Source organism: Odocoileus virginianus, chromosome 26 (assembly GCF_023699985.2).
Source record: "Odocoileus virginianus isolate 20LAN1187 ecotype Illinois chromosome 26, Ovbor_1.2, whole genome shotgun sequence".
NCBI lineage: Eukaryota > Metazoa > Chordata > Mammalia > Artiodactyla > Cervidae > Odocoileus > Odocoileus virginianus.
The window spans coordinates 9,671,715-9,696,104 of NC_069699.1; the positions used below are offsets into that span (position 1 = coordinate 9,671,715).

The 24,390-nt window shown below is 48.3% G+C and overlaps 2 protein-coding genes across 4 annotated transcripts in view; one reads left to right on the forward strand and one right to left on the reverse strand.

The window, feature by feature from the left end:
• Positions 1-17,382, reverse strand: part of ACAA1 (acetyl-CoA acyltransferase 1) — a 32,212-nt gene extending 14,830 nt beyond the window's left edge. For 2 of the 3 annotated variants that reach the window (XM_020914923.2, XM_070455423.1), the window contains exons 1-3: positions 17,112-17,382; positions 16,818-16,911; positions 15,787-15,844 (exon numbers count right to left, since the gene is read on the reverse strand). In XM_020914923.2, coding sequence (XP_020770582.2) covers positions 15,787-15,844; positions 16,818-16,911; positions 17,112-17,282 — 323 coding nt within the window. In that variant the 5' untranslated portion in view covers positions 17,283-17,382. The remainder of the gene's footprint in view (positions 1-15,786; positions 15,845-16,817; positions 16,912-17,111) is intronic. The other variant, XM_020914915.2, reaches the window with a different exon arrangement.
• A 2,304-nt stretch (positions 17,383-19,686) lies between these two features.
• Positions 19,687-23,966, forward strand: MYD88 (MYD88 innate immune signal transduction adaptor). Its single transcript, XM_020914932.2, has 5 exons — positions 19,687-20,070; positions 20,961-21,095; positions 21,443-21,623; positions 21,793-21,884; positions 22,155-23,966. The coding sequence occupies exons 1-5, from the start codon at positions 19,743-19,745 to the stop codon at positions 22,307-22,309; spliced, it is 891 nt and encodes a 296-aa protein (XP_020770591.2). The 5' UTR covers positions 19,687-19,742; the 3' UTR covers positions 22,310-23,966.
• The last annotated feature ends 424 nt before the right edge of the window (positions 23,967-24,390 follow it).

The following is a 24,390-nucleotide window of genomic DNA, read 5'->3' on the forward strand; positions in this document are numbered from 1 at the left end:
GGTGACCAGCTATCCAACAAAGCTAAAAAACCTTCAAAACTGCTTCACCACATGGAGACCAAGCACCCTGCATTAAAAGACAAGCCTTTGGAACTTCCCTGGTGGTACAGTGGGTAGGAATCCACCTGACAATGCAGGGAACACAGGTTTGATCCCTGGTCCAGGAATATTCCACATGCCTCAGAGCAGCTAAGCCCGTGCGCCACAACTACTGAAGCCCATGTGCCTGGAGCCCCTGTTCCACAAGAGAAGCCCCTGTTCGCCACAACTAGAGAAAGCCTGGGTGCAACAATGAAGATCCAGCGCAACCAAGAGTCCAGACAGACAAGCCTTTGGCATTTTAACAAAGAAAAAAACTCGAACATGAAGAACAGAAGCAATCACTGAAGGCTACCACTCACTTCATCAAATGGACCTGTACTGAGAGCATCATTTGTAGTGGCTGACCTTATAGCTGAAGTTAAGAAGCCCTTCACTACTGGTGAAGACTGAAGCTGCCTGACAACTGTTGTGAACTTCTAGAGGAGAGGCTGCAGTTTAAATGGTGGCACATGCTCCTCTTTCAGAGAGCGCCACAACTAGACAAACTGATGAAAACGTTACTACAGGATGTTGTGCTGTGTGCTGTGCTTACTTGCTCAGCCGTGTCTGCCTCTTTGCAAACCCACTGACTGCAGCCCGCCAGGCTCCTCTGTCCATGGGATTCTCCAGGCAAGAATACTGGAGTGGGTTGCCATGCCCTCCTCCAGGGGACTCTTCCCAACCCAGGGATCGAACCCAAGTCTCCCATGTTGCAGGCAGATTCTTTACCATCTGAGCCACCAGGAGAGCCCAACACAGCTGTTAGGATAAATGACTCACCGTGGTCCGTAGTCCAGGTTGGTGAGTCTATCGAATTGGACAACAAGGCAAAGTGCTTGTCTGCGCAATCTGTTTGTTAGGAGGATGTGTATGAGGACATGTTATGTGCCCTTTTGTTGCCAACCACACCACAGTTGCAGAACATTTCAAATCTTTGAATGATTACCTATCAGGAAAACTGAATTGGTCTTTTTGTGTCAATACATGCATGAATGCAGTAGCTGCCATGGCTGGATGGCTTTCTGGTTTCACTACTCAAGTCAAAGAGTTCGCTTCTGAATGTAAGTCTACACGCCGCATCATCCATAGGGAAATGCTGGCTATCTGAAAGAGTCACCTGAACTTAGCAGTGTTCTGCTGGATGGGATTAAGTTATCAGCCACATTAAAGTACTTGCCCACAACTCATGTCTGTTCACATAACTCTCTGAGGAGATGGACTCAGAGCACACATGTCTTATACACAAGATCACTGGCCAGAGTTACAAGAGCCACTCCAGACATTTCTTTTAGGAAAAGTCACCACATTTCAGTGATGCAGAATGGATCACAAAACTTGCCTACTTTGAGTGATGTATTTAACCTACTCAATGAATTCAATCTGTCATTTCAGGGTAGAATGACAACTGTGTTCAAGTTGGCAGATAAAGTGGCTGCACTCAAGGCCAAACCGGGGTTATGCAGGCAATGAGTGAACACTGGGATTTTTGATACATTTCAAACATTAGCAGAGATTTTGAAACAGACTGAGCCAGGGCCTTCTTTCTTCCAGCTATTGCATGATCACCTATCTCAGCTTTCAATAGAGTCTGAGCATTACTTCCCAACCACAAAAGACCCCCGAACTGAGAAGGAATGGATCCACAACCCATTTGTGAATAAGCCAGGAAAATTGACTTTGTGCTAGAAGAGAATCAACTGCCTTAGACTGAAAACAATGGTGACCTTAAAAGTTATGTTTCAGACAATTTCAAATCTCCACACTTTCTGGATTCAAATCAACGCACAACATCCTGAGGTTTCCACAAAAGCACTGAAAAACCTGCTTCCATTTCCAACATCCCATCTTTATGAAGCAGGGTTTTTTGCAGTGACAGCAACCTAAATGAGATTATGGAGTAGATTGGATATAAGCAATATACTTTTTTCCCACCACGCCCAGATGGGACTGTCTAGCTGTAAGAAAACAAGCTTAGGGCTCCCACTAATTCTGCATTATGGTGAGTTGTATAATCATCTCATTATACATCACAGTGTAATAATAATAGAAATAAAGTGTGTACTGTAAATTTAATGTGCTTGAATGATCCCAAAACCATCCCCCACACACACCAGTTCGTGGAAAAACTGGCTTCCACAAAACTGGTCCCTGGTGCCGAAAGGACTGGGGACTGCTGCCCTAAAGAACAGAGGAGGGGGCCTGTGGCCAGGACAGAGAGCCAGTACAAAAGAAATGTCTCAAGTATGACAGACGGCCAACAGGCCCAGGAGAAGATGCTCCACATCGCTAATTATTAGAGAAATGCAAGTCAGAAGCATAATGAAGTATCACCTCACACCAGTTAGAATGACCATCGTTTAAAGGTCTACAAATAACAAATGCTACAGAGGGTGTACAGAAAAGGGAACCCTCCTACAACATTGGTGGGAATGTAAGCTGGTGTAGCTCTATGGAACACAGTATGGAGGTGCCTCAAAAAGCTGAAAATAGAGTTGCCATCTGATCCAAGAATCCCGCTGCTTGGTGCACATCCAGACGAAACTCAAATTCAGAAAGACACATAGATGAGAGGCAAGATAGCACATCCCCACATAACCAGGTAGAAAGAAAGAAGGGAAAAGGAAGAGGAAGTGGGATGGGACCTACACCCCTGAGGGTGGAGCTTGAAGGAGAGGAGGTTCCTGCATGTGGGGAAGCCCCCTCACTGGCAGGGAGATCAGCTGGGCAGAAGGGGGGCTTCGGAAACTCGGAGGAGAACACAGCAAGTGGCAGGCAGGACAGACAAACCTGCGCAGACGGTCCGGCCACAGCCCCCCACGCCCCAGCCTGAGACGTGTCTGCTGGTGCGCACAGGGGCTGGGTGCTGGAACTTGGGGTTTGGAAAGCAGACCAAGAGAGAGGACTGCCGTTGGCTGCCAGGAGCCAGCCTGAGGTGGCGGGAGTGAGGAGCTCTGCAACCGAGAATGCTCATGGAGGAAGCCGGGACCACTAAACAAGCGAAGCCCCATTGCTGAGTGATGTGCAATGGGTGGGGCCGCCATTGAGCCTTTCTCCCAGGGGGCAACCCTAACTTCCTAGACACCTGGAAGGGCTCCAGCCAGGACAGGCTCTCACGCCCCTCCCTGCCGGAGTGGGCCGATGTGCTCTGGGGCAGACTTGGGAGCAGGGACCAGAGGGTGACCCACATGCAGAGGTGGGGCTGAAACCACAGCTGAGCCTCAGAGGCTGTGCAACTAATGAAGAGCTGCAATCTCCTCCGAGCTGCATCAACAGCAGATTTACACCCCACAATGGGATTATTTAATTTATATGCAGAGTACATCATGCGAAAGGCCAGGCTGGATGAAGCTCAAGCTGGAATCAAGACTGATGGGAGAAACATCAATAACCTCAGATACACAGATGACACCACCCTTATTGCAGAAAGCAAAGAGGAATTAAAGAGCCTCTTGATGAAGGTGAAAGAGGAGAGTGAAAAAGCTGGCTTAAAACTCAACATTAAAAAAAATAAGATCATGGCATTCAAACCCATCACTTCATGGCAAATAGAGAGGGGAAAAAATGGAAACAGTGACAGACTTTATTTTCTTGGGCTCCAAAATCAGTACAGACAGTGACTGTAGCCATGAAATTAAAAGACACCTACTCTTGGTTCAGGAAGTTTTACATTTGAGAATTTATGATAAATTAAAATTCAAAAGAAGGAAAAAAAAAATAAAAGACACCTACTCCTTGGAAGAAAAGCTATGACAAACCTAGACAACATATTAAAAAGCAGAGACATCACTTTGTTGACAAAGATCCGTATAATCAAAGCTATGGTTTTCCCAGTAGTCATGTACAGATATGAGAGTTGGACAATAAAGAAGGTTGGGCACCAAAGAATTGATGCTTTTAAACTGTGGTACTGGAGAAGACTCTTGAGAGAGTCTCTTGGACAACAAGGAGATTAAACTAGTCAATCCTAAAGGAAATCAACCCTGAATACTCATTAGAAGGGCTGATGCTGAAGATGAAGCTCCAATACTTTGGCCACGTGATGGGAAAAGCAGACTCATTGGAGTCTGGAAAAGACTCATTGGAAAAGAGCAGACTCATTGGAAAAGACCGTGATGCTGGGAAAGATTGAGGGCAGGAGGAGAAGGGGACGACAGAGGATGAGGTGGTTGGACGGCATCACCAATTCAATAGACATGAGTTTGAGCAAACTCCGGGAGATAGTGCAGGACAGGAAAGCCTGGCGTGGTGCAGTCCATGGGGTCGCAAAGAGTTGGACATGCCTAAGCAGCTGAACAACAATGGGCTTTGTGAACACAGTGCCTGCAGAACATCTCCTGCAGCCCAGACAGGTCTAGCTTTTGCAGCTGAGAACTTTGTGGACATGCACACGCTGAGGTGGGGCCAGGGCAGAGTCTGAGCTGCTCCATGGCATCCCCAGGGAGTCCAGATCCATAATTACTGCAACCTGAGCCCTCATGTCAGTGGATGGATGCTGGCAGCCTGGCGAAAACAACGCCTGAGAGACACCAGGGCCAGCTGCGGCGTTCCCACAGTTACGATGGGGCTGAGAGAGGTGCCATGGTGTCATCTGAGAAAGGTACATCTGAGAGCACACCCACAGTGACCAGCTCCGGAATAGGAATCCTCAGTAGTTTCTCTCTGAGTGTGAGTGCTCCAGCCCCACTTACCTCATACCGCATATCACAAACACAGCTAAGGAAGTGATCTGAGGGCCTCTGCTCAACACTTGGGGGCAGACCCCGCCCTGACAGGCCAGCCACACCTCCTATCAGAGGGGACAGTGGCCAGCACACACTAAGGAAAGATGTGACAGACACACTATAAAGAGAGTTCTCGCACCAACAAATATTAAACACATGCAGACTACACAGGATGTTCCCACATAAGAGAGACCTCCAAGACTGTCTGAGGGGCTGGCCTTAGAAGGAAGAGCCCCCAGATCATTTAGCCTTGAAGGCCAGCAGGGCTTGAGGGGAGGAGCTCCACGGGGCTGGGGGAACAGAGACCCCCGTGAGGGCGCACAGCCGGTTTCATGTGCACCGGGGCCCAGCTTAAAGCACCCCCTTTACAGGAACCTGGGCAAGGCCCCCCGAGCGGTCTTCGAGGGTCTCCTGGGGAGGCCCAGGGTGGCTGCAGCCCGCCGGCTGAGGTTCCGGCTCCAGGGAATAGTGATTGGTGTGAGCTCCCCTGGAGGTCCCCATTTCAGCACCAAGACCAGGGCCCACCCAACAACCTGCAGGCTCCAGTGCTGGAAAGTCTCAGGCCAAACAGCCAACTCTAGGAACACAGCCCCAGCCGCCCATCAGAAGAAAGGCTGCCTGGGCTTCCCAGGGGTCCAGTGATTGGGAATCCACCTGCCAGGGCAGGGGACACGGGTTCCAATCCTGGTCTGGGAAGATCCCACATGCTGCGGAGCAACTGAAGCTGTGTGCCACAACTGCTGAAGCCTGCAGCCTAGAGCCCATGCTCCACAGCAAGAGAAGCCCGCACGCTGCAACTGGAGAGTAGCCCCCACTTGCCTCAAACAGAGAAAGCCCACACGCAGCAGTGAAGACTCAGCACCCAACACAGGAAAAAATAAACTTAAAAAAGCAACAAATAACACACAAGAGGAATCCCCATAAGGCTATCAACCGCTTTAAGGTTATTTCAGCAGAAACAGTGCAGATCAGAAGAGAGTGGCTCAATCTATTTAAAGTGATGAAAAGGAAAAACCCACAACCAAGAATACCCAGCAAGGTTTTCATTCAGATTCAGTGGAGAAATCAAAGGCTTTACACACAAGCAAAAGCTAAGAGAATTCAGCACCACAAAACCAGCTAACTCCCTAACAAGAAAATTTAAAAAATGGGAAAGCTCTCCAATAAAAGCAAACAAAGTAATAAGAAATCGTCCACACACAAGTAGGATGTCAAAAACCAGCAACCGTGATGGTCCAGTGGCTGGAGACCCGCCTCGCAGTTCAGGGGATGTGAGTTCAATCTGTGGTCCCGGAACTAAGATCCCACATGCCATGGAGCGACTAGGCCCACGCACCCCAGCTATGGAGCCTGAGCACCACAACAAAAAATCCCACATGCCACAACTAGGACCGACACTGCCAAATAAATAAAAGAACTTAAAAAAAGATCAGCAATCATGAGAAGAGAGTACAACTGAAGGAAATGGGAACTACATTTGAAATTAAGAACCAGCAACTTAACCTTGTACATATCAAAACCTCATGGGAACTGCAAACCAAAACTACTATAGATTCACACACAGAAAAAGCAACCCAAACACAACACTAAAGATAGTCATCAAACCACCAGAGAAGAGAACAGACCAACAAAAACAATTACAAAAACGGCAATAAGGTGGGGACGCGGAACTTCCCTGGTGGCCCAGCGCTTGAGAATTCACCTTCCAACGCAGGGGATGTGGGTGTGATTCCTGATCAGGGAACTAAGGTCCCACAGGGCAACTAAGCCCATGCACCACAACTGGAGAGAAGCCCTCATTTCACAATGAAGATTCCATTGGCCAAAACGAAGACTTGATGTAGCCAAAAATAAATAAAAAAATATTTTAAAAAAGAAAACGGCAATAGGAACACACATATGGATAATTACCTCAAATGTAAATGATTTAAATGCTCCAACCAAAAGACACAGAGCGGCTGAATGGATACAAAAACAAGACTCTGTAAGAGACGCATTTCAGACCGAGGGACACATACAGCCTGAAAGCGAGGAAGTGGAAAAAGATATTCCATGCGAATGGAAATCAAAAGAAAGCTGGAGTAGCAATACTCACATCAGATAAACTAGACTTTTAAGCACAGACTGGTACAAGAGACAAGGAAAGACAGTATATAATAATCTAGGGATCAATCCAAGAAGAAGACACAACAATGTAAATATATATGCACCCAACACAGGACGACTTCAATGTTTAAAGCAAATGCTAACAGCCACGACAGTGAAAACTGAGGTGCCAGCATACTCATCTCGGTCATGGCCACTGCTGTGGGAGATGGGAGGGGCCTGCCAGGGGCTGGGCAGCCTCAGCCTGACCCGACCCTGGGGACAGTCCATCACCAGGTTGCACACTCACACAGATGGGGAGCTTACCACCTCTCACAGGAGGACAAACCCTCCCATGATTCCTGAGGGTCCTCTTGGCCCTGCTTGTGAGAGGCACCGTGGTGCAGGCATGGTACCAGAGAGTCTCAGGTTCGAACTCCCCCTCCATCAGTGCCACTACTGTGAAGCCTTGGCCAAGTTACTTAACCTCTCTGAGCCTCAGCTTTCTCATCTGCAGGCTTTCAAGAAACAGAAACTGCTGTGGTAGGTCAAGTCAGCCAAAGCACTTCCGCCCTCACCCTCCTCCCCATATGGCCCACTCCAAAGCCAGACAGGATATGGAGGGTACCCTGCCTGCCACTCTGAACCCTCAGGACACCACAGCCAGTTTCTTCATTCTTACAGCCATGCAGCTGAGGCCAGAGAGGCGATGGGACTTGCTGCAAGTCACACGGCCGGCGATGTGGGATGGAGTCAGGACCGACCCCAGACTGGGCAACAATTCTTACGTGAAGCCGCAAACAGTTTTTCCACAGAGATTGGTGGCACCTCAAGAACAGAATTATACGTGCAAAGCAGACAGCACTAGGACAGGATGACCAAGGCTGATACAATTCACAGCTAGAGATTCCACAACACTGGTTCCAGCCAGGAGTCTCCTGGCGTACGACTGCTAAATACTGGCTTCAAACAAACCACCAGGAGCCACAGACCAGACACTGTGATAAGACAAGATCACCCTTCTCCAGTTATAGAACGTGGGTTCAGTGACACTGCACACTCAAAGGCCTTTTTTTATGGAAATGTCCTGATGCACACAGAAGTAGAGAGAATAATATAATGAACTCCCACATACAAATCACCCAGCTTCCACTATTGTCAACATTGGTCAACAGTGCTTCCTTTCTACCCCTCCCACATCCTTCCCAAGGCTGGAGTGCTTAAAGCGAATCCCAGATGCAATGTCCTCTCACTAGTAACCCATTCAACCTGCCAAGCCAACGAATGACATTGTTTTTATATAACTACCATGCCAATGTCATACCTAACAAAAAATAACAATAACCCTTAAATAATGTAATGTTTAGTCCATGTTCAAGTTTCCCAGATTGTGTCAAAGATGTCTGTCTGCAATAAGAAGAGTGTTCACAAAATTCATTTTGCTCCAAACTCTACAACTATGGTACTTCACATGTTCTACTTCCAAGAAGGACTGTAAGAGGCACAGAGATAGGAAATGCATCAATACCACTTCTTAAAAGCTCCAGCCGTGTGCTGGACACAAACTAGCTCACAGTAGGCCCTCAAGATGAGGCCAGGTTCCCTCTTAACCTCTCTACCCAGTCCAGCAGCCCTGGGGAGGGTGGGCCCTACCCGTGCACCATGGAATATTACTCAGCAATGAAAAGGAACAGGCTTATGATACAACAATCGGAATGAAAGCTACAAAGAATTATGCTGAGTGAAAAAAGCCAATTCCAAAAGGCTACAATCAGTGTGGTTCCCTTTATATACCTTTCTTGAAATAAAATTACAGAAATAGAGAAGAGGTTAGTGGTTGCCAGGATCAGGAAGCAGAGGAGTGAGAAGGGAAGTGGGTGTGGATATAAAACGGTCCTCATGGTAATGGAAATGTTCTATGGAAATGTTCTGTAATTTGATGGTATCAATGTCAATATCATGGTTGGAAAATTGTACAATAGTTTTTCAAAATGTTCCCACTGGGTGAAGCTAGGAAAAAAGTACATGAGGGTCTCTGTATTCTTTGTTAAAACTGCATATGATTATCTCAAATATACTATCTCAAAATAAAAAGTTTAATTTTAAGAAAAAAGGGGGGAAATCGACAGCAATACAATAATAGTAGGGGACTTTAACACCCACTTACACCAATGGGATAGATGATCCAGATAGAAAATCAGTAAGGAAACATAAGCTTTAAATGATACATTAGATCAGATGGACTTAATTGATATTTATAGAGCATTCAGTCCAAAAACAGCAGAATATACTTTATTCTCAAGTGCACATGGAACATTATCTAGGACAGATCACATCCGGGGCCACGAATCAAGCCTTGGTAAATTTAAGAAAATTGAAATCATATCAAGCATCTTTTCCAGCCACATTGCTATGATATTAGAAATCAAATACAGGGAAAAACTGTAAAAAAACACAAATGCATGGAGGCTAAACAACATGTTACTAAACAACCAACAGATAACTGAAGAGATAAAGGAAGAAACTTTAAAAATACCTAGAAATAAATAACAGTCAAAACACAGCAATCCAAAACCTATGCAATGCAGCAAAAACACTTACAAGAGGGAAGTTTACAGTGACAGTCTTATCTCAGAAAACAAGAAAAATCTCAAATAAACAGCCTAACCTTATGCCTAAAGCACCTAGAGAAAGAAAAGCAAATAAAACACAAACTTAGTAGAAGGAAAGAAATCATAAACATCAGAGGAGAAACAGAGATGAAGAAAACAATATGAAAGATCAATGAGAGTAGCAGCTGATTCTTTAAAGATAAACAAAGTTGATAAAATTGATAAACCTTTAGCTAGACTCAGAAAAAAAGGGAGAGGGCTCCAATCAATAAAATTAGAAATGAAAAAAGTTACAGCTGATATCAAAGAAATACAAAAGATCGTAAGAGACTACTACAAGCAATTTTACACCAATAAAATGGACAACCTAGAAGAAATGGACAAATTCTTAGAAAGGTACTACCTTCCAACTGAAGCAGGGAGAAATGAGAAATACAAACAGACCAATTACAAGTACTGAAATTGAAACTGTGATTAAAAAACTTCCAACAAACAGAAGTGAATTCTTCACAGGTGAATTCTATCAAACATTACGAGGTAGCAGCTATCCTTCTGAAACTCTTGCAAAAAATTACAGAGGAAGGAATGCTCCCAAGCTTATTCTATGAGACCACCATCACCCTGATACTAAAACCAGACAAATACCACAAAAAGAAAATTACAGGAATTCCCTGGTGGTCCAATGGTTAAAAATCAATCCACCTGCCAATGCAGGGGGACTCAGGTTCGACCCCTGGTTCGGGAAGATTCTGCATGCCGTGGGGCAACTAAGCCCGTGGCCACACCTACTGAGCCCTGTCTCTGGAATCTGCAAGTCGCAGCTACTGAAGCCCGTGCACCACGATGAAGAGGAGCTCCTGCTCACTGCAACCAAAGAGAAGCCCGCACGCAGCAAGGAAGACACAGTGCAGCCCAAACTAAAATTCTTCAAACATTTATGACTTATCTTCAAATTGTTTAATTAATTATTCTGGGCTGCGCTGGGTCTCTGGCTGAGCGGGGGCTTTTCCCAGGTGCGGCACGCAGGTCTCTCATTGCCGTGGCTTCTCTCGTTGCAGAGCACTGGCTTTAGACACCTGGGCTCAATACTTGCAGCGTTCAGGCTCAGCTCCTCTGCAACAGAAGGGATCCTCCTGAATCAGGGATTGAACCTGTGTCGCCTACACTAGTGGCAGATTCTTAACCACTGGATCAGCAGGGAAGTCCAGTAATGAATAAATTTTTTTAAAAAAGAATAAACTGGAGAGAGAGAATATTTAAAGAAAAAAGGAAAGAAAATTACAAGCCAACATCACCGCTGAACACAGACACAAAAGTCCTTAACAAAATATTAGCAAACCAAATTCACCAACACATTAAAAGGATCATAAATACACGATTAAATGGAATTTATCCCAGGGATGCAAAGGATTCTTCAATATATGCAAATCAATCAATGTGACACACCACAGTAACAATCTGAAGAATAAAAACCATTATGATCATCTTGATAGATCCAAAAAAAGCTTTTGAGAAAATTCAACACCCATTTATGATAAAAACTCTCCAAAAAGTAGGCTTGGCGGAACCTACTTCAACATAATAAAGGCCATATATGACAAACCCACAGCTAACATCATTCCCAACAGTGGAAAAACTGAATGAATTTTCTCTAAGATCAGGAACAAAATAAGTAGCTCACTCTTGCCACTTTTATTCAACATAGTTTTGGAAGTTCTAGCCACGTAATCACAGAAGAAAAAGAAATAAAAGGAATCCAAGTTGGAAAAGAAGAAGTAAAACTATCACTGTTTGCAGATGACTTGATACTATACACAGAAAATCCTAAAGACTCTACTGGAAAACTACTAGAGCTCATCAATGAATCAGTAAGGTTGCAGGATACATAATTAATACACAGAAATCTTTTGCATTCCTATACACTAACAATGAAAAATCAGAAAGAGAAATTAAGGAAATAATCCCATTTACCATCACATCAAAAAGAATAAAATACCTAAGGAGGCAAAAGACCTATACTGTACTTAGAAGACTATGAGATGCTGATGAAAGAAATTCAAGACAACACAGACAGAAGAGAGATATACCATGTTTTGGGATTATAAGACTCAATATTATCAAAATGACTATACTACCCAAAGCAATTTACATATTCAATGCAATCCCTATCAAATTACCAATGGCATTTTTCACAAATGAGAAAAAAAAATTTACGATTTGTATGAAAATACAAAAGATCCTGAATAGCCAAAGCTATCTTGAGAAAGAAAAATGAACCTAGACCCAGTGCAGGGGTCCTAGGTGTGACTCCTGCTCAGGGCACTAGATTCTGCCTGCCATGACTGAGAGTTCACTTGCTGCAACTAAAGATCCCACATGCCACAACTAAGACCCAGTGCAGCCAAACAAATACATAAATGTGTGGTGTATCACCAGCTACAAAATGATTTATTTAAAAAAATAGAAAAATGGGGCTGGAGGAATCAGGCTCCCTAACTTCAGACTATATTACAAAACTATAATAATCAAAACAGTTTTGGTACTGGCACAAAAACAGAAATACAAATCAATGGAATAGGGTAGAAAATCCAGAGATAAACCCACACACCTATGGTCAACTAATCTAGGACAAAGGAGGCAAGAATATACAATGGAGAAAAGACAGACTCTTCAATACATGGTTCTTGGAAAACTGAACAGCTCAATGTATTAATAAAAAAATGAAATTAGAACACTCTTTAGCACCATACACAAAAATAAACCCAAATGGATTAAAGACCTAATTGTAAAAGCCAGATGCTACAGAACTCTTAGAGGAAAATACAGGCAGAATACTCTCTGACATAGATCACAGCAATATCTTTCTTTGATTCACTTCCCAGAGTAAAAAGAAGAAAAAAAAAAAAAAGAAAGAAAGAAAAAAAAGAGAAAGAGAGACCAAATTAAACTTAAAAGCTTTTGCACAGCAAAGGAAACCATAAACAAAATGAAAGATAACCCACAGAATGGCTGAAAATATTTGCAAAGTGACCAATAACAGATTTATCTTCAAAATACAAAAACAGCTCCGTGCAGTTCAGTATAAAAAAACAAACAACCCAATCAAAAAATGGGCAGAAGATCTAAATAAACATTTCTCCAGAGAAGATGTACAGATGGCCAAGAGGCACATGAAAGGATGCTCAACCTCAATATTCATTATAGAGTAATGTAAATCTACTACAATGAGGTATCATTTCACACTAGTCACAGTGGCCATCATCAAAAAGTCTACAGACAATAAACACTGAAGAGGACAGGAAGAAAAGCAACTTTCCCACACTGTTGACAGGAATGTAAGCTGGTGCAACCACCATGGAAAACAGGATGGTGGTTTCTTAGAAACTAAACACAGAGCTAACATATGACCTGGCAATCCCACTCCTGGGCATATATTTGGAGAAAGCCATAACTCAAAAACACACATGTACTCCAGTGTTGACTGCAGCACTATTTACATTTAGCCAAGACATGGAGGCCACCAAAATGTCCATCATCAGAGGAGTGGGTGAAGATGTGGTACATATATACGATGGAATACTATTCAGCCACAAAAAAAGAACAAAATAATCCCAGTTGCAGCAGCATGGACAGACCTAGAGATGATCATACTAAGTCAGTCAGACAGAGAAAGACAAATATATGATATCACTTAAATATGGAATCTACAAAAGTGATACAAATGAACCTATTTACAAAACAGAAACATACTTAGAACACAAATTTATGGTTACCAAAGGAGAAAGGTGGGGGGAGGGATAAATTAGGAGTTTGGGATTAACATATATATACTACTATATATAAAATAGATACATCATCAAGGGCCTACTATATAGCACAGGGAACTTAACTCAGTAATATGGGAAAAGAATGAATATATTTATATGTATAACTGAATAACTTTGCTATACACCTGAAACGAGCACAGCATTGTAAATCAACTGTACTCCAATATAAAATAAAACATTAAAATTTTAAGAGTCTACGAATAACAAATCCTGGATAGGGTGTGCAGAAAACAGAACCCTCCTACATTGTTCGTGGGAATGTACCCTGGTGCAGCCACCAGGGAAAACAGTATGGAGGGTACTCAAAAAGCTAAAAATAGCCTTGCCATGTGATTGAGTAATCCCACTCCTGGGCCTACATCCATTCAAAACTACAATTCAGAAAGATACATATATCCCAGTGTGCACTGCAGCACCATTTACAATAGCCAAGGAGCAATGGAAACGGCCATCAACAGAGGAGTGGATGAAGACAATGTGGTAGGTATATACAACGGAATACTACTCAGCCATAGAAAGAATGAAATAACGCCATATGAAGCGACGCGGATGGACCTAGAGAGAGACTGTCACAGAGTGCAGTCAAAGAAAGCCAAATTTACGATGTCACTCACATGTGGAATCTAAAATATGACACAAATGAGCTCATCTACAAAACAGAAATGGACTCACAGAAAACAGACTTGTGTGGGGGCAGTGATTAGGGGAAGGATGGCATGGGAGTTCGGGGTTGACAGATCCAAACTATTATATAAAAATGGATAAACAACAACGTCCTACCATATAGCACAGGGAACTATATTCACTATCCTGTGATAAACCATAATGGAAAAGGATATTTTTTAAAAAACAATGTGTGTATGTGTATATATGTGTGTGTGTGTGTGTAACTGAATCATTTTGCTATACAATAGAAATACAACATTGTAAATCAACTATGCTTCAATTTAAACAGAATGTCTAAAATATGAGGTCAGAAACCATCCGTACTCTCAGCCTTTATGCTCCCACCATTCTCTGTGGAAAGCCTGTTCCCAGCTGAACAAAGAACCCTGCCAGGTACTAGGTATTCCAACACCCCTCCTTCTGGTGGGTCCCCCCAGGCTTCACACTGGTTTCAGCCCCAGAAGCTGGTGGAGCCACCTCTGCTAATGTAACCTGGGCTGGCCATGGGCACAAAGTCCTGGGCAAATCCTGAGACCTATGGACTCAGAACCTCGGGGTGAAAGTACCCTGCTAATTCTAGCGTGTAACCAGAGCTGGCAACCTCTGGACTGGTGTCCAGGCCAGGATTTGCTGAGACCTTCTTGGGTGGAGAATGTCCTAGGCACCTGGAGCCTGTTTACCTTTCCCAGGTCCCCTAACACCCTACTACTTAGTTATCGCCCCTTCACCCAATCCACCCAGTGTTCGGTAAACACCGACTCAGTGTGAGGGATGCTGACATGCTTTATAATACAGCACCCGAGAGGACGCCCGACCACATACAGAAAGTGAATTAACTAGCCGCATCTACAGCAACACAGCAAGACAGCACAGCCCATCAAAAGGAAGCACATAGCCAGCAGACTGGAAAAGAAGGGGCCCTCTTGCTAAGCCTGGGTGCTCAGGGAAGTCTGGTGAAAATGGTGACACTGTTTGGGCAGAGTTTAACCAGCGAGGAGAAGGGCGGCGGGGACAGTACTACATGGGGACAGACTGACCAGCTTAGGGAAAGAAGTGGGCAGACAGGGTGGCATGTAGATAAGACGGAAAGGCAAATCTGGAGCCAGAGCAAGGAATCTTCTGAACTCTAGGTAAGCAGTCTGAAAATGTCTCCTAGTCTCCACATCTTTTCTCATTTTTCCTGTTCCTTCACTAGTTCACGTCCCTATTATTGCTTCTCCATGCAACTGGGATTAGAGAGCTAAGTGGTTCTTAAATCTACACATGAAAATAATTTAAAGCTCCTCCCCCATCCTAGGACAAGGGGTAAAGGGCAATTCACCAGGGCAATTCACCAGGGCGAATATCTTCTGGGCAACCCCTGGGTTCTGGCCCATTCCCAAGTCTCTGTGGATGGGCTCTGCTTTGGAGATGCCAGCTTGCTCAACTAGCATTTCAAAAGCTCAGAGTCTCTCTTCAGTGAGCCAATCTGGATATTTACCTGACAAAAGGGCAGAGTTGACACTTACAAAAGCCAAAGCAAAAAGCTGATTTAGGCTTAAGAAAGACTGGGCCACAGCAAACTTTCTGCTCCAGGCCCAAAGGCTATTTGTCCTGGATCCGCACCAGTAAACACACCCTCCTTTCAAAGTAGGGGAAAGGCAGCATCCAGAAAAACAGGGTGCCAAGCATCCTGGCTGTGTCTGGAGTCCACCAGACCCTGATCTTCTCCCACCAGCAGGCTGAGTTCTCTGGGGCGGGAGCCCAAGCAAGAGTCTGAATAACCAACGAAGAGCAAGAACTAGAAAAGTTTACCTCAGAAACTGGGCGATTCGGGCCATGACCGCTCCGGCCCCAGGCTGAAGCACATTTCCTGTGGACAACAAAGCTCTAGTCAGTGCCAGGAGGTGCTCTGGGCACTAAGGTACGGCTGTGATGACCAGAGAGGGGGCATTCCAAAATCCTCCTTCAGAACCACTGAAATGTCAAGGTCTGGAGCAGGCTGAGCCAGCTACACAGCAGTGTATCCTGGTCAGACACTAGATCCAGTCCCTGAGAGGTCCACGACCCCCTGCCCATGCACCCTGCTTTTCCAAATCAGCACACTCTGGGTAGGTCACCTGCCTTTAAAGGTAACATGGAAAGAAGAATGTAGTGCAAAGCTTGAAGTCAAAGGAGGCAGTCCTGTCAGTTAGGAAAGTGTTTCTGAAAATGCACACCTCCGTGAGTGGCCTCCACCTACTTCACTCCAGGGGTTGAACAGTGATCCCCCACCTAGGGGTGGCACCTCTGTGATGAGACTCTTACTATAAAATGTTAGGTTCTGCGCTAAGGTGGGAAGCAGAGGTGGGGGAAGATTAGACTAAAGGTCAAGAGGCCCTAGATTCAGGTCCAAGCTCTACGGCAAATCCCCCAGGCAGTTGCTCTATTTTCAACTGCAAAGCTGGACTTTGATGGTTTTTCGATGCTCCTTCTGTTCTACCCTGGCATAGACAGTACATCAGGATGGGTAGAGAAACCCAGTCTCCTGTCTCTTAGAGTGTTCTCAAACCCTGGCACCAAGACTCTAGCGTGGAAATGTTTGTCTCTTGCGATTCCTACTTCCTATCATACTTAATATGAAGAATGTGCTTGGAGCCGGCACAAAAAGTGCCTGGACGCGAGGGTGGGAGGGGTGGTGGAGTCTATAGCCCTAAGAGACGATTACACTTATCTGCGTGCAGTCCGTCGCCATTCCCCTCACTGAAGAGGCCTGGAAAGCGCCTGAATGGAGGGCGGTGTATGAGGAGGGCGTTGACGGGATGGGAAGGCGAGGATCGAGCGCAGGGCCAGGGTAGTGCACTCACCCACGCAGATATCTCCCAGCTGGGCCGGGCTCAGCTTGACGTCCTTGAGAACCGCGGTCATGACGGCGGAGAGAAGCTCGTCGGGGGTGGTATCCTACAGCCGAAAGGGCGACCACTAGGATCCCGGGTCAGGACCCCAGCTCCCACAGCCTCGCCCTTCCCCAAAGGGACAAAGCGGTTACAGCTCGGGCGCAGAGCCGCCACCGACGCCGAAGGGAAACGAACAGAGGAGCCAGACCCCAGCCCACCCAGGGCCTCCATCTCACACCTGACTCTCGAGCCCAGGTGCCTCACCTTGAAGCCGCCGCGGCCCGAGCGGCCAATGGCCGTGCGCCGCCCGTGCACCACCACGACATCCTCTGCGGACGCCCGCCGCGCACCGCTCCAACACGGGGCGGCCTGCGGCTCCGGGTCCGAAGCGGGCCGGCCCTTCAGGTGACCCAGCACCACCTGCAGCCTCCGCATTGCGCAGCTCGGCCAGGGAAACCCTCAACCAGCCAGGAAGAGAGGGCAGCAACCGACAGACCGTGGCCCACGCAGGCGCTGAACCTTACCTCTGACCCACCGAAATCTAAGTCCCACCCACAGACCTACTGGTCTGACTGGCCTGTCCCTCTAAAAGTCCCGCCCATCTCCCCGCTTCAGCCAACCTCTGGTTGGCGAGCCTGCCTGAGGTCCCGCCCCAAGCCTCAAGCCTAGCTTCCCAAAGTTAGACACCAGAGGGTCTTTTCACTCAAAGCCCCGCCCACAGTAGCCTAGGCCTGCCAACCGGGAGGTGGAGTTTTCTGAAGCCTCGCCCAGAAACGCCAACAGGAATCCTTTCCACTTGCAGCCCCGCCTACTGCCAAACCCCAGGGCGTGTTTGCAGGGGCACCTTTCGTTTCTTGAAGAAAATTTCACCATTGCCGGGGGTTCCTTTCCCTACAACCCTGCCCACTGCCCGCCACCAAACAGATGGCGGGTTTGTCAGGAGCGCTGCCTACAGTTTCCTACCTGGGAAAGAGGCGCCGGGGCCTCTTATTCCTCTTCTCCCTTCCTAACCTTCTCTGATGTCTCCCCCAGGCTGGGAGACCGAGATAATTCCGAGGTGCCCCACAGCCTACCTTGACGCGCTTGGGCTCGCCTGGGAAGTCTTTCGAGACGACTGAGGGAATTTGGGATTCTGGGGTGGCAGGAGAATGGATTGTACAGAGTTGCCAAGATGTGACAGGACTCCCTTATCTGGAGAAAGAGCCATATACAGACATACACATTTTTAAAAAACAAATTTTACAGTCAATTTGGGGTTAGTGCCCACCTACCCCACTAGATGAAAGTGAAAGAGGAGAGTGAAAAAGTTGGCTTAAAGCTTAACATTCAGAAAACCAAGATCATGGCATCCGGTCCCATCACCTCATGGGAAATAGATGGGGAGACAGTGGAAAAAGTGTCAGAGTTTATTTTTCTGGGCTCCAAAATCACTGCAGATGGTAATTGCAGCCATGAAATTAAAAGACGCTTACTCCTTGGAAGGAAAGTTATGACCAACCTAGATAGCATATTAAAAAGCAGAGACATTACTTTCCCAACAAAGTTCCATCTGGTCAAGGCTACGGTTTTTCCAGTGGTCACATATGGATGTGAGAGTTGGACTATGAAGAAAGCTGAGCGCCGAAAAATGATGCTTTTGAACTGTGGTGTTGGAGAAGACTCTTGAGAGTCCCTTGGACTGCAAGGAGATCCAACCAGTCCATCCTAAAGGAGATCAGTCCTGGGTGTTCATTGGAAGGACTGATGCTGAAGCTGAAACTTCAGTACTTTGGCCACGTCATGCGAAGAGTTGACTCATTGGAAAAGACCCTGATGCTGGGAGGGATTGGGGGCAGGAGGAGAAGGGGGTGACAGAGGATGAGATGGTTGGATGGCATCACCGACTTGATGGACATGGGTTTGAGTAAACTCCAGGAGTTGGTGATGGACAGGGAGGCCTGGTGTGCTGCGATTCATGGGGTCGCAAAGAGTCGGACACAACTGAGTGACTGAACTGAACTGAATGAACCCCACTAGATTGGGGTTTCCACCAAGGTAGGGAAAGACTTTGTATCCTAAGTGCTTGAAATATACTTGACACTTAGTAGGTGATCAACAAATACCTACTGAATGAGTGAATGAACCAAAGCTCCCCAGGTCAGGAGGTGTCCCCTGCCCCCTAAAGAGCAAAGCTAGGTGCCCGCTTGACTCCCAATGTCAATGTTTTCCCCTAGACCCCAGAGGGTAGTACTGGGATTCTTCTAAGACACCTAAGGCCGGGGTGTACTGTTACCCTCAAACACGGAGGGAGGGGTTGTGTTCCCCACTTTTGAAGGGCATGGCTGTGGCATGCCTCTGGCGCCAGAAGGCAAATATGCCCCTTCCCTCCTCCATCTCCGAGTGTACAGCCAGGGAGTCCCCAAAGTCCTATGGGCAGGAGTGCGCCCCCAAATTGCGGGGGGGGGTGGAGGGAGGCAGAACCGAGGCATGTTACTGTGCCCCCTCCCCGCCATCCTCGAGCGCGGCACCGCCTGAACCCCTCAGATCCCCGGTGGAATGAAGGTAACTCCCCGACCTCCCAAAGATTAAGTCCCGTCTCTCCTATAAACACGGAAATAAGGTCATCGTCCCACTGCCGCGCCAGACCCTAGTGGACAGATAGGTGGAGCTCAGAACACCTCAAAAGGCAGGTTCCGGGTCCCCACATCCCCGGCCCCCCGAGATCTCGAAGGCAGTGATGGGGCGCCCCCCGCCTCCGCACATCTACTGGGGCTCCTGATTGTAGGGCAGGGCGGTGCTTCTCGGAAAGAGAGACCGGCGGGGCGGGACCAGGTGGGCGGGGTGGCCGAAGGGGAAGGAGGAAGCGCAGGCCCACAACGCGACTCGACTGCGCGGCGGCTCCCGAGGTAGCCCGCCATGGCTGAAGGAGTCCGCGGTGCGGAGTCCGCTCTCCCGGCCGCTTCCATGTCCTCCCTGCCCCTGGCAGCGCTCAACGTGCGAGTGCGGCGCCGCCTGTCGCTCTTCCTAAACGTGCGGGCGCCGGTGGCGGCAGACTGGACCGTGCTGGCGGAGGCGATGGACTTCGAGTACTTGGAGATCCAGCAGCTGGAGAAGTACGCCGACCCCACTAGCAGGCTGCTGGACGACTGGCAGAGACGTCCGGGCGCCTCAGTGGGCCGTCTGCTCGAGCTGCTCGCCAAGCTCGGCCGCGAAGACGTGCTGATGGAACTGGGACCCAGCATCGGTGAGGAAGCTCCCTTTCCGGCTTCACATCCGACGTGGGAGCGGGGGATGTAGGACCTGAGCCTCACTGGTCCCTCCTTGGAGGGACCCATCCCTCCTTGGAGGCGGCGGGGTGGCGGGGTACTTTGTGGGTAGCAAGGGAGACATTGGAGACAAACCGCAGAGGGGAAACCGCGCAAGACTAGTTCCCTCTTTCAATATCGGGGATGACAGGGGCTGGAGAAGGGAGGCGAAGGCCCCGAAAAGCACAAGGAAACCACTAAGACCAAAGCTCTCACACAGGACCAGGAGTCAGAATCCGGGTCCTCTCTGGGGGGCTTGGGACTGCTTCAAGCAGAGCAATAGGCAGGGAAGGGGCTGAAAGCTGACAGCCTTGGAAATCTCAGGCCCCTAGACAATGCACCCTGTCCTGCCACTTTCTGACATACAATATACTTGCACGGGCATGGGGACAGTGGCCCACAGACGGGCATACCTTGTTTGGTTGGGGCTGCTGCCCTTGCTGCATATAAACACCAGGTCTCTTGAGCGCTTCTTTCATGCTCTGCTCGTATCAGCAGTGGATCCTAGAAGGAGACCTTGGGTTTAATTCTCAGGAGCCTTAAGAGGCAGGGGTGGGGTGGGGTGGGGGCAGGAAATGGGTCAGAGGCACGAGCCTGACCTTGATGGCTTCTCTCATAACCGGAACACCAGTGACATCCTTTTAGGATGGCCAGAGCCAGATGGGAGCTCTCCTTTTCAGAGCTGTTGAACTGTGGATGGCACCAGTGGGCTGGAGAAGCCCTGGGGCACAACACAGCCAGGAAGGTGGGGCTGGGGCTGGATCCTGACTGTGAGTAAAGGCATGGGGTACCCTTGGGAAGCTGGCCACACCTTGTCTCTTCCCTACAGAGGAGGATTGCCAAAAGTATATTCTGAAGCAGCAGCAGGAGGCATCTGAGAAGCCTTTACAGGTGGACTCTATAGACAGCAGCATCCCTCGGATAAATGACATGGCAGGCATCACCATTCGCGATGACCCCCTGGGTAAGGGCCCAGTCCTGCCCCTCTGGGCCATGGGACATTGTGGTGTTAAGAGCATGAGTGTTGGAAGCAGATGGGTTGTGGCACCTTGGGCAAGTCACTTAATCTCTCTGAGCTTCAGTTTCCTAAGAAATGGGGATAGTAATAGTCTAACCTCTGGCTTCAAGTATGAGAAGTGATGTGTCTAGCTCGTGGCTAACATAGGGCTTGGCCTGGGGTGGAGAGGAGGCACTCATTGTTCGATTGTGTAGGATCCAGGACCAGGGTCGCTTAGGCAGGGGGCACCTGGCTGGGCTCATCCCCAGCCTTCCTGGAGGGCTCTGACCATCCCCATTGTGCTCCGCACCCAGGGCAAAAGCCCGAGTGTTTTGATGCCTTCATCTGCTACTGCCCCAGCGATATTGAGTTTGTCCACGAGATGATCCGGCAGCTGGAACAGACAAACTATCGGCTGAAGTTGTGTGTGTCTGACCGTGACGTCCTGCCTGGCACCTGTGTCTGGTCCATCGCCAGTGAACTCATTGAGAAGAGGTTGGCTATGTGGCTGCGGGGCAAGTGGGTGGGTGTGCAAAGCCCTGCCAGGGATCTCCATGCTGGGGTCCTCCCGGCCGGCCCCTGTCTGGCCTGGCACAGTGGGATCCTCCAAGGCTGTCCCCGGGTGGGTCACCACAGTGCCTGTAGCCTGCCCACTCTCCCCTAGGTGCCGTCGGATGGTGGTGGTTGTCTCCGACGAATACCTGCAAAGCAAGGAATGTGACTTCCAGACTAAGTTTGCACTCAGCCTCTCTCCAGGTGAGCTCAGCCCTGCCCTTGCCACAGAGCAGTGGGCAGGGCCTCAAGATGCCAGCTGTCCCTCGCCAAGGGCCATGGATGTAGCATCAGGGAACTCAGGCAGGTCTCTGCACACCTAAGTGCGTGTGCACAAGAGTGCCCTTTGTGTGGGTGAATAGGCACCGGGGGTGCTTATTGGGAAAGGGCTTTTGTTAACCCCTGACTGGAGGACTGGTCCAGCCCCGTGATGGCGGGGAGCCTGGAGCAAGCTCTGCCCCCTCTGGCTTGCAGGTGCCCACCAGAAGCGACTGATCCCCATCAAGTACAAGCCGATGAAGAAAGAGTTCCCCAGCATCCTGCGCTTCATCACAGTCTGTGACTATACCAACCCCTGCACCCAGAACTGGTTCTGGACTCGCCTCGCCAAGGCCCTGTCCATGCCCTGAACTGCCTCAGCCCCTGGGAGTGCGTGCCTCTGTGTGCCTGTACATGTCCTTCTACCCCTGCCTCCACCTGCGGTTGTAGGGGGATCTGTGCTCCGCTGGCCTCTCGATCCCTGGACATGCCTGCTCCACGGACACAGCTGCAGCCATGGTCCATATCTGGACAGCACCTCTCATGTCCTGCATAGAACAGGTGGCACGCCCACTTGCTGGATCATCAGCCAGGATGGTGGAAACCCGAGGCAGCTGGGGCTCAGCGGAAGACCAGAAGCGCCAGCTCTGACCCCTCCATCCGTCTTGGGCCTCAGTTTCTCTGCCTGAGAACTAAGCAGGGTGGGGGGAACAGGCAGTCGCTGTGTTTGAATCATTGTGGGAAATGGTGAAGCACTGTTTTGAGTCTCCTGGTTGAGAGCCAGCTGGCCACTGCTGGGACCAGGATGCTGCTGCGCATCTGCTTCCACAGTGCTCCGGGGCCCCACACCTCACACCCCACTTCCCCCTGCACCAGGGGACAGATGGCGAAGCAGGCTGGCCCAGCATAGGGAGATCCTGCATTGAGCCTGATCCCCCAAGGGTCCACCTCTCATCTGCCTTTTTGACTCCTCCCAGCCTCTGCCCACTTTCAATGTGGTAAGTCCCCAAGAGTCTGGCCTGTGCTTCTGGGGCTGCCTTTCACTTCCACCTGTTGAGTGCCTGTGGTTCTCAGCTCTGCCCTGCACGATACAGGATCCTGACTTCTGGCCTCTCCATCAAGTTTGGTTTCTCGGGCTAGGTCATCATGGTGGTGTGGGCAGGAAGTCTTTCTTTCCTGGGCGCACTCACAGGGAGAACTTTCCCACCAGTCTTCTGTTGCTTAACTGCCTTACCAAATTGTTTGCTGGAACTAGTTTACAGGGACCACCCAAGAGCCTCCTACCCCGAAGCTTGTGGGCACATGGACACATACAAGCTCACATGCCAAGACACATGGATACATGCGCTGGCACTCTCATGCACATACATACAGGCATCTTCATGCACACATTTCCCTGGGTACAGCTCCCAGAAACAGCTGGTGGGATAGTCCCACCACAAGGGGATCCTAACCCCGGACCAAGATGGGACACTCTTGTATTCTTTTTCTGTTTTCCTTTTTCATGGGAACCAGATTCTGCAAAGGACCCACTCTACCAGCATTTACACCTTCAGTGAAGCGCAGAGCAAGGAAAAGAGCTGTTGAACTCACACAACAGGTTAGCTGCGACAGCTGTTTTTCTCTCTTTGGGAGATTTGTCTGTTCTTTTCTCTTCACCTCTCCTTCAAGGAGAAACTGTCATGGTCTCAGGTTTCTGTCCCAGGATGGAACCCAGGACCCTAAATCTAAAAGCAAATGTATGTCTTCTCTGCTCTACCTTCAGTGAGGGCTGGGGGCAAAGCACCTTCCCTCGGGGTCTCAGGAGGGTCTGGAGGCCCCACTCTGCATGATTTTCATGAAGCACTTAGCTACCAGGTGCCTATCCCCTTTTATATTGGGGAATATTTTACATAACAATTTCAAAAAGGTTATCTTTCAAACCTGTTTCTATTCATTGAGAAGGTCAAAGAGAGCTGAGAAAGGCTTCTGTTTGTAATTGCCCCCTTCTGTATCCTAGGTTTATAATAAAGAGTCTCTACTTTGGGAGCAGCAGCTTTCATTTGTGTCTGGAAAGAGTATGGAAGCAGTAACCTGGGATAAGGCTCTTCCGGGTACGAAAAACTGGTCCCTTGGGGAGGTTCAAGTGGGTCTGGCAGGGGCTTCCTGAAGGCTGGGGCTCCTCCCCCCAGGCCTCACCGGGGCTGCAAAGTTAGAAACAGCAGCTCAGCTCCCAATGCTGGGGACACTGCTTGCCTCTGCCAAGCCTGGCCTTCCGGGGAATCAGCCACGCGCGTGGGTGGGACAGGGCTGCTCTTCCAGGCTCCAAGGAGAGTCTGGATAAGATCCCCATTCTAGATCACAGATCCTTGGAAAACTCAATTGTTAAGAGTGGCCATCCTGGGGCATGTCTATGTTAATCCTAAAGGAGTTGATCTGTTTTTAAATAGAATGCACCACTTTTTTACTGTTC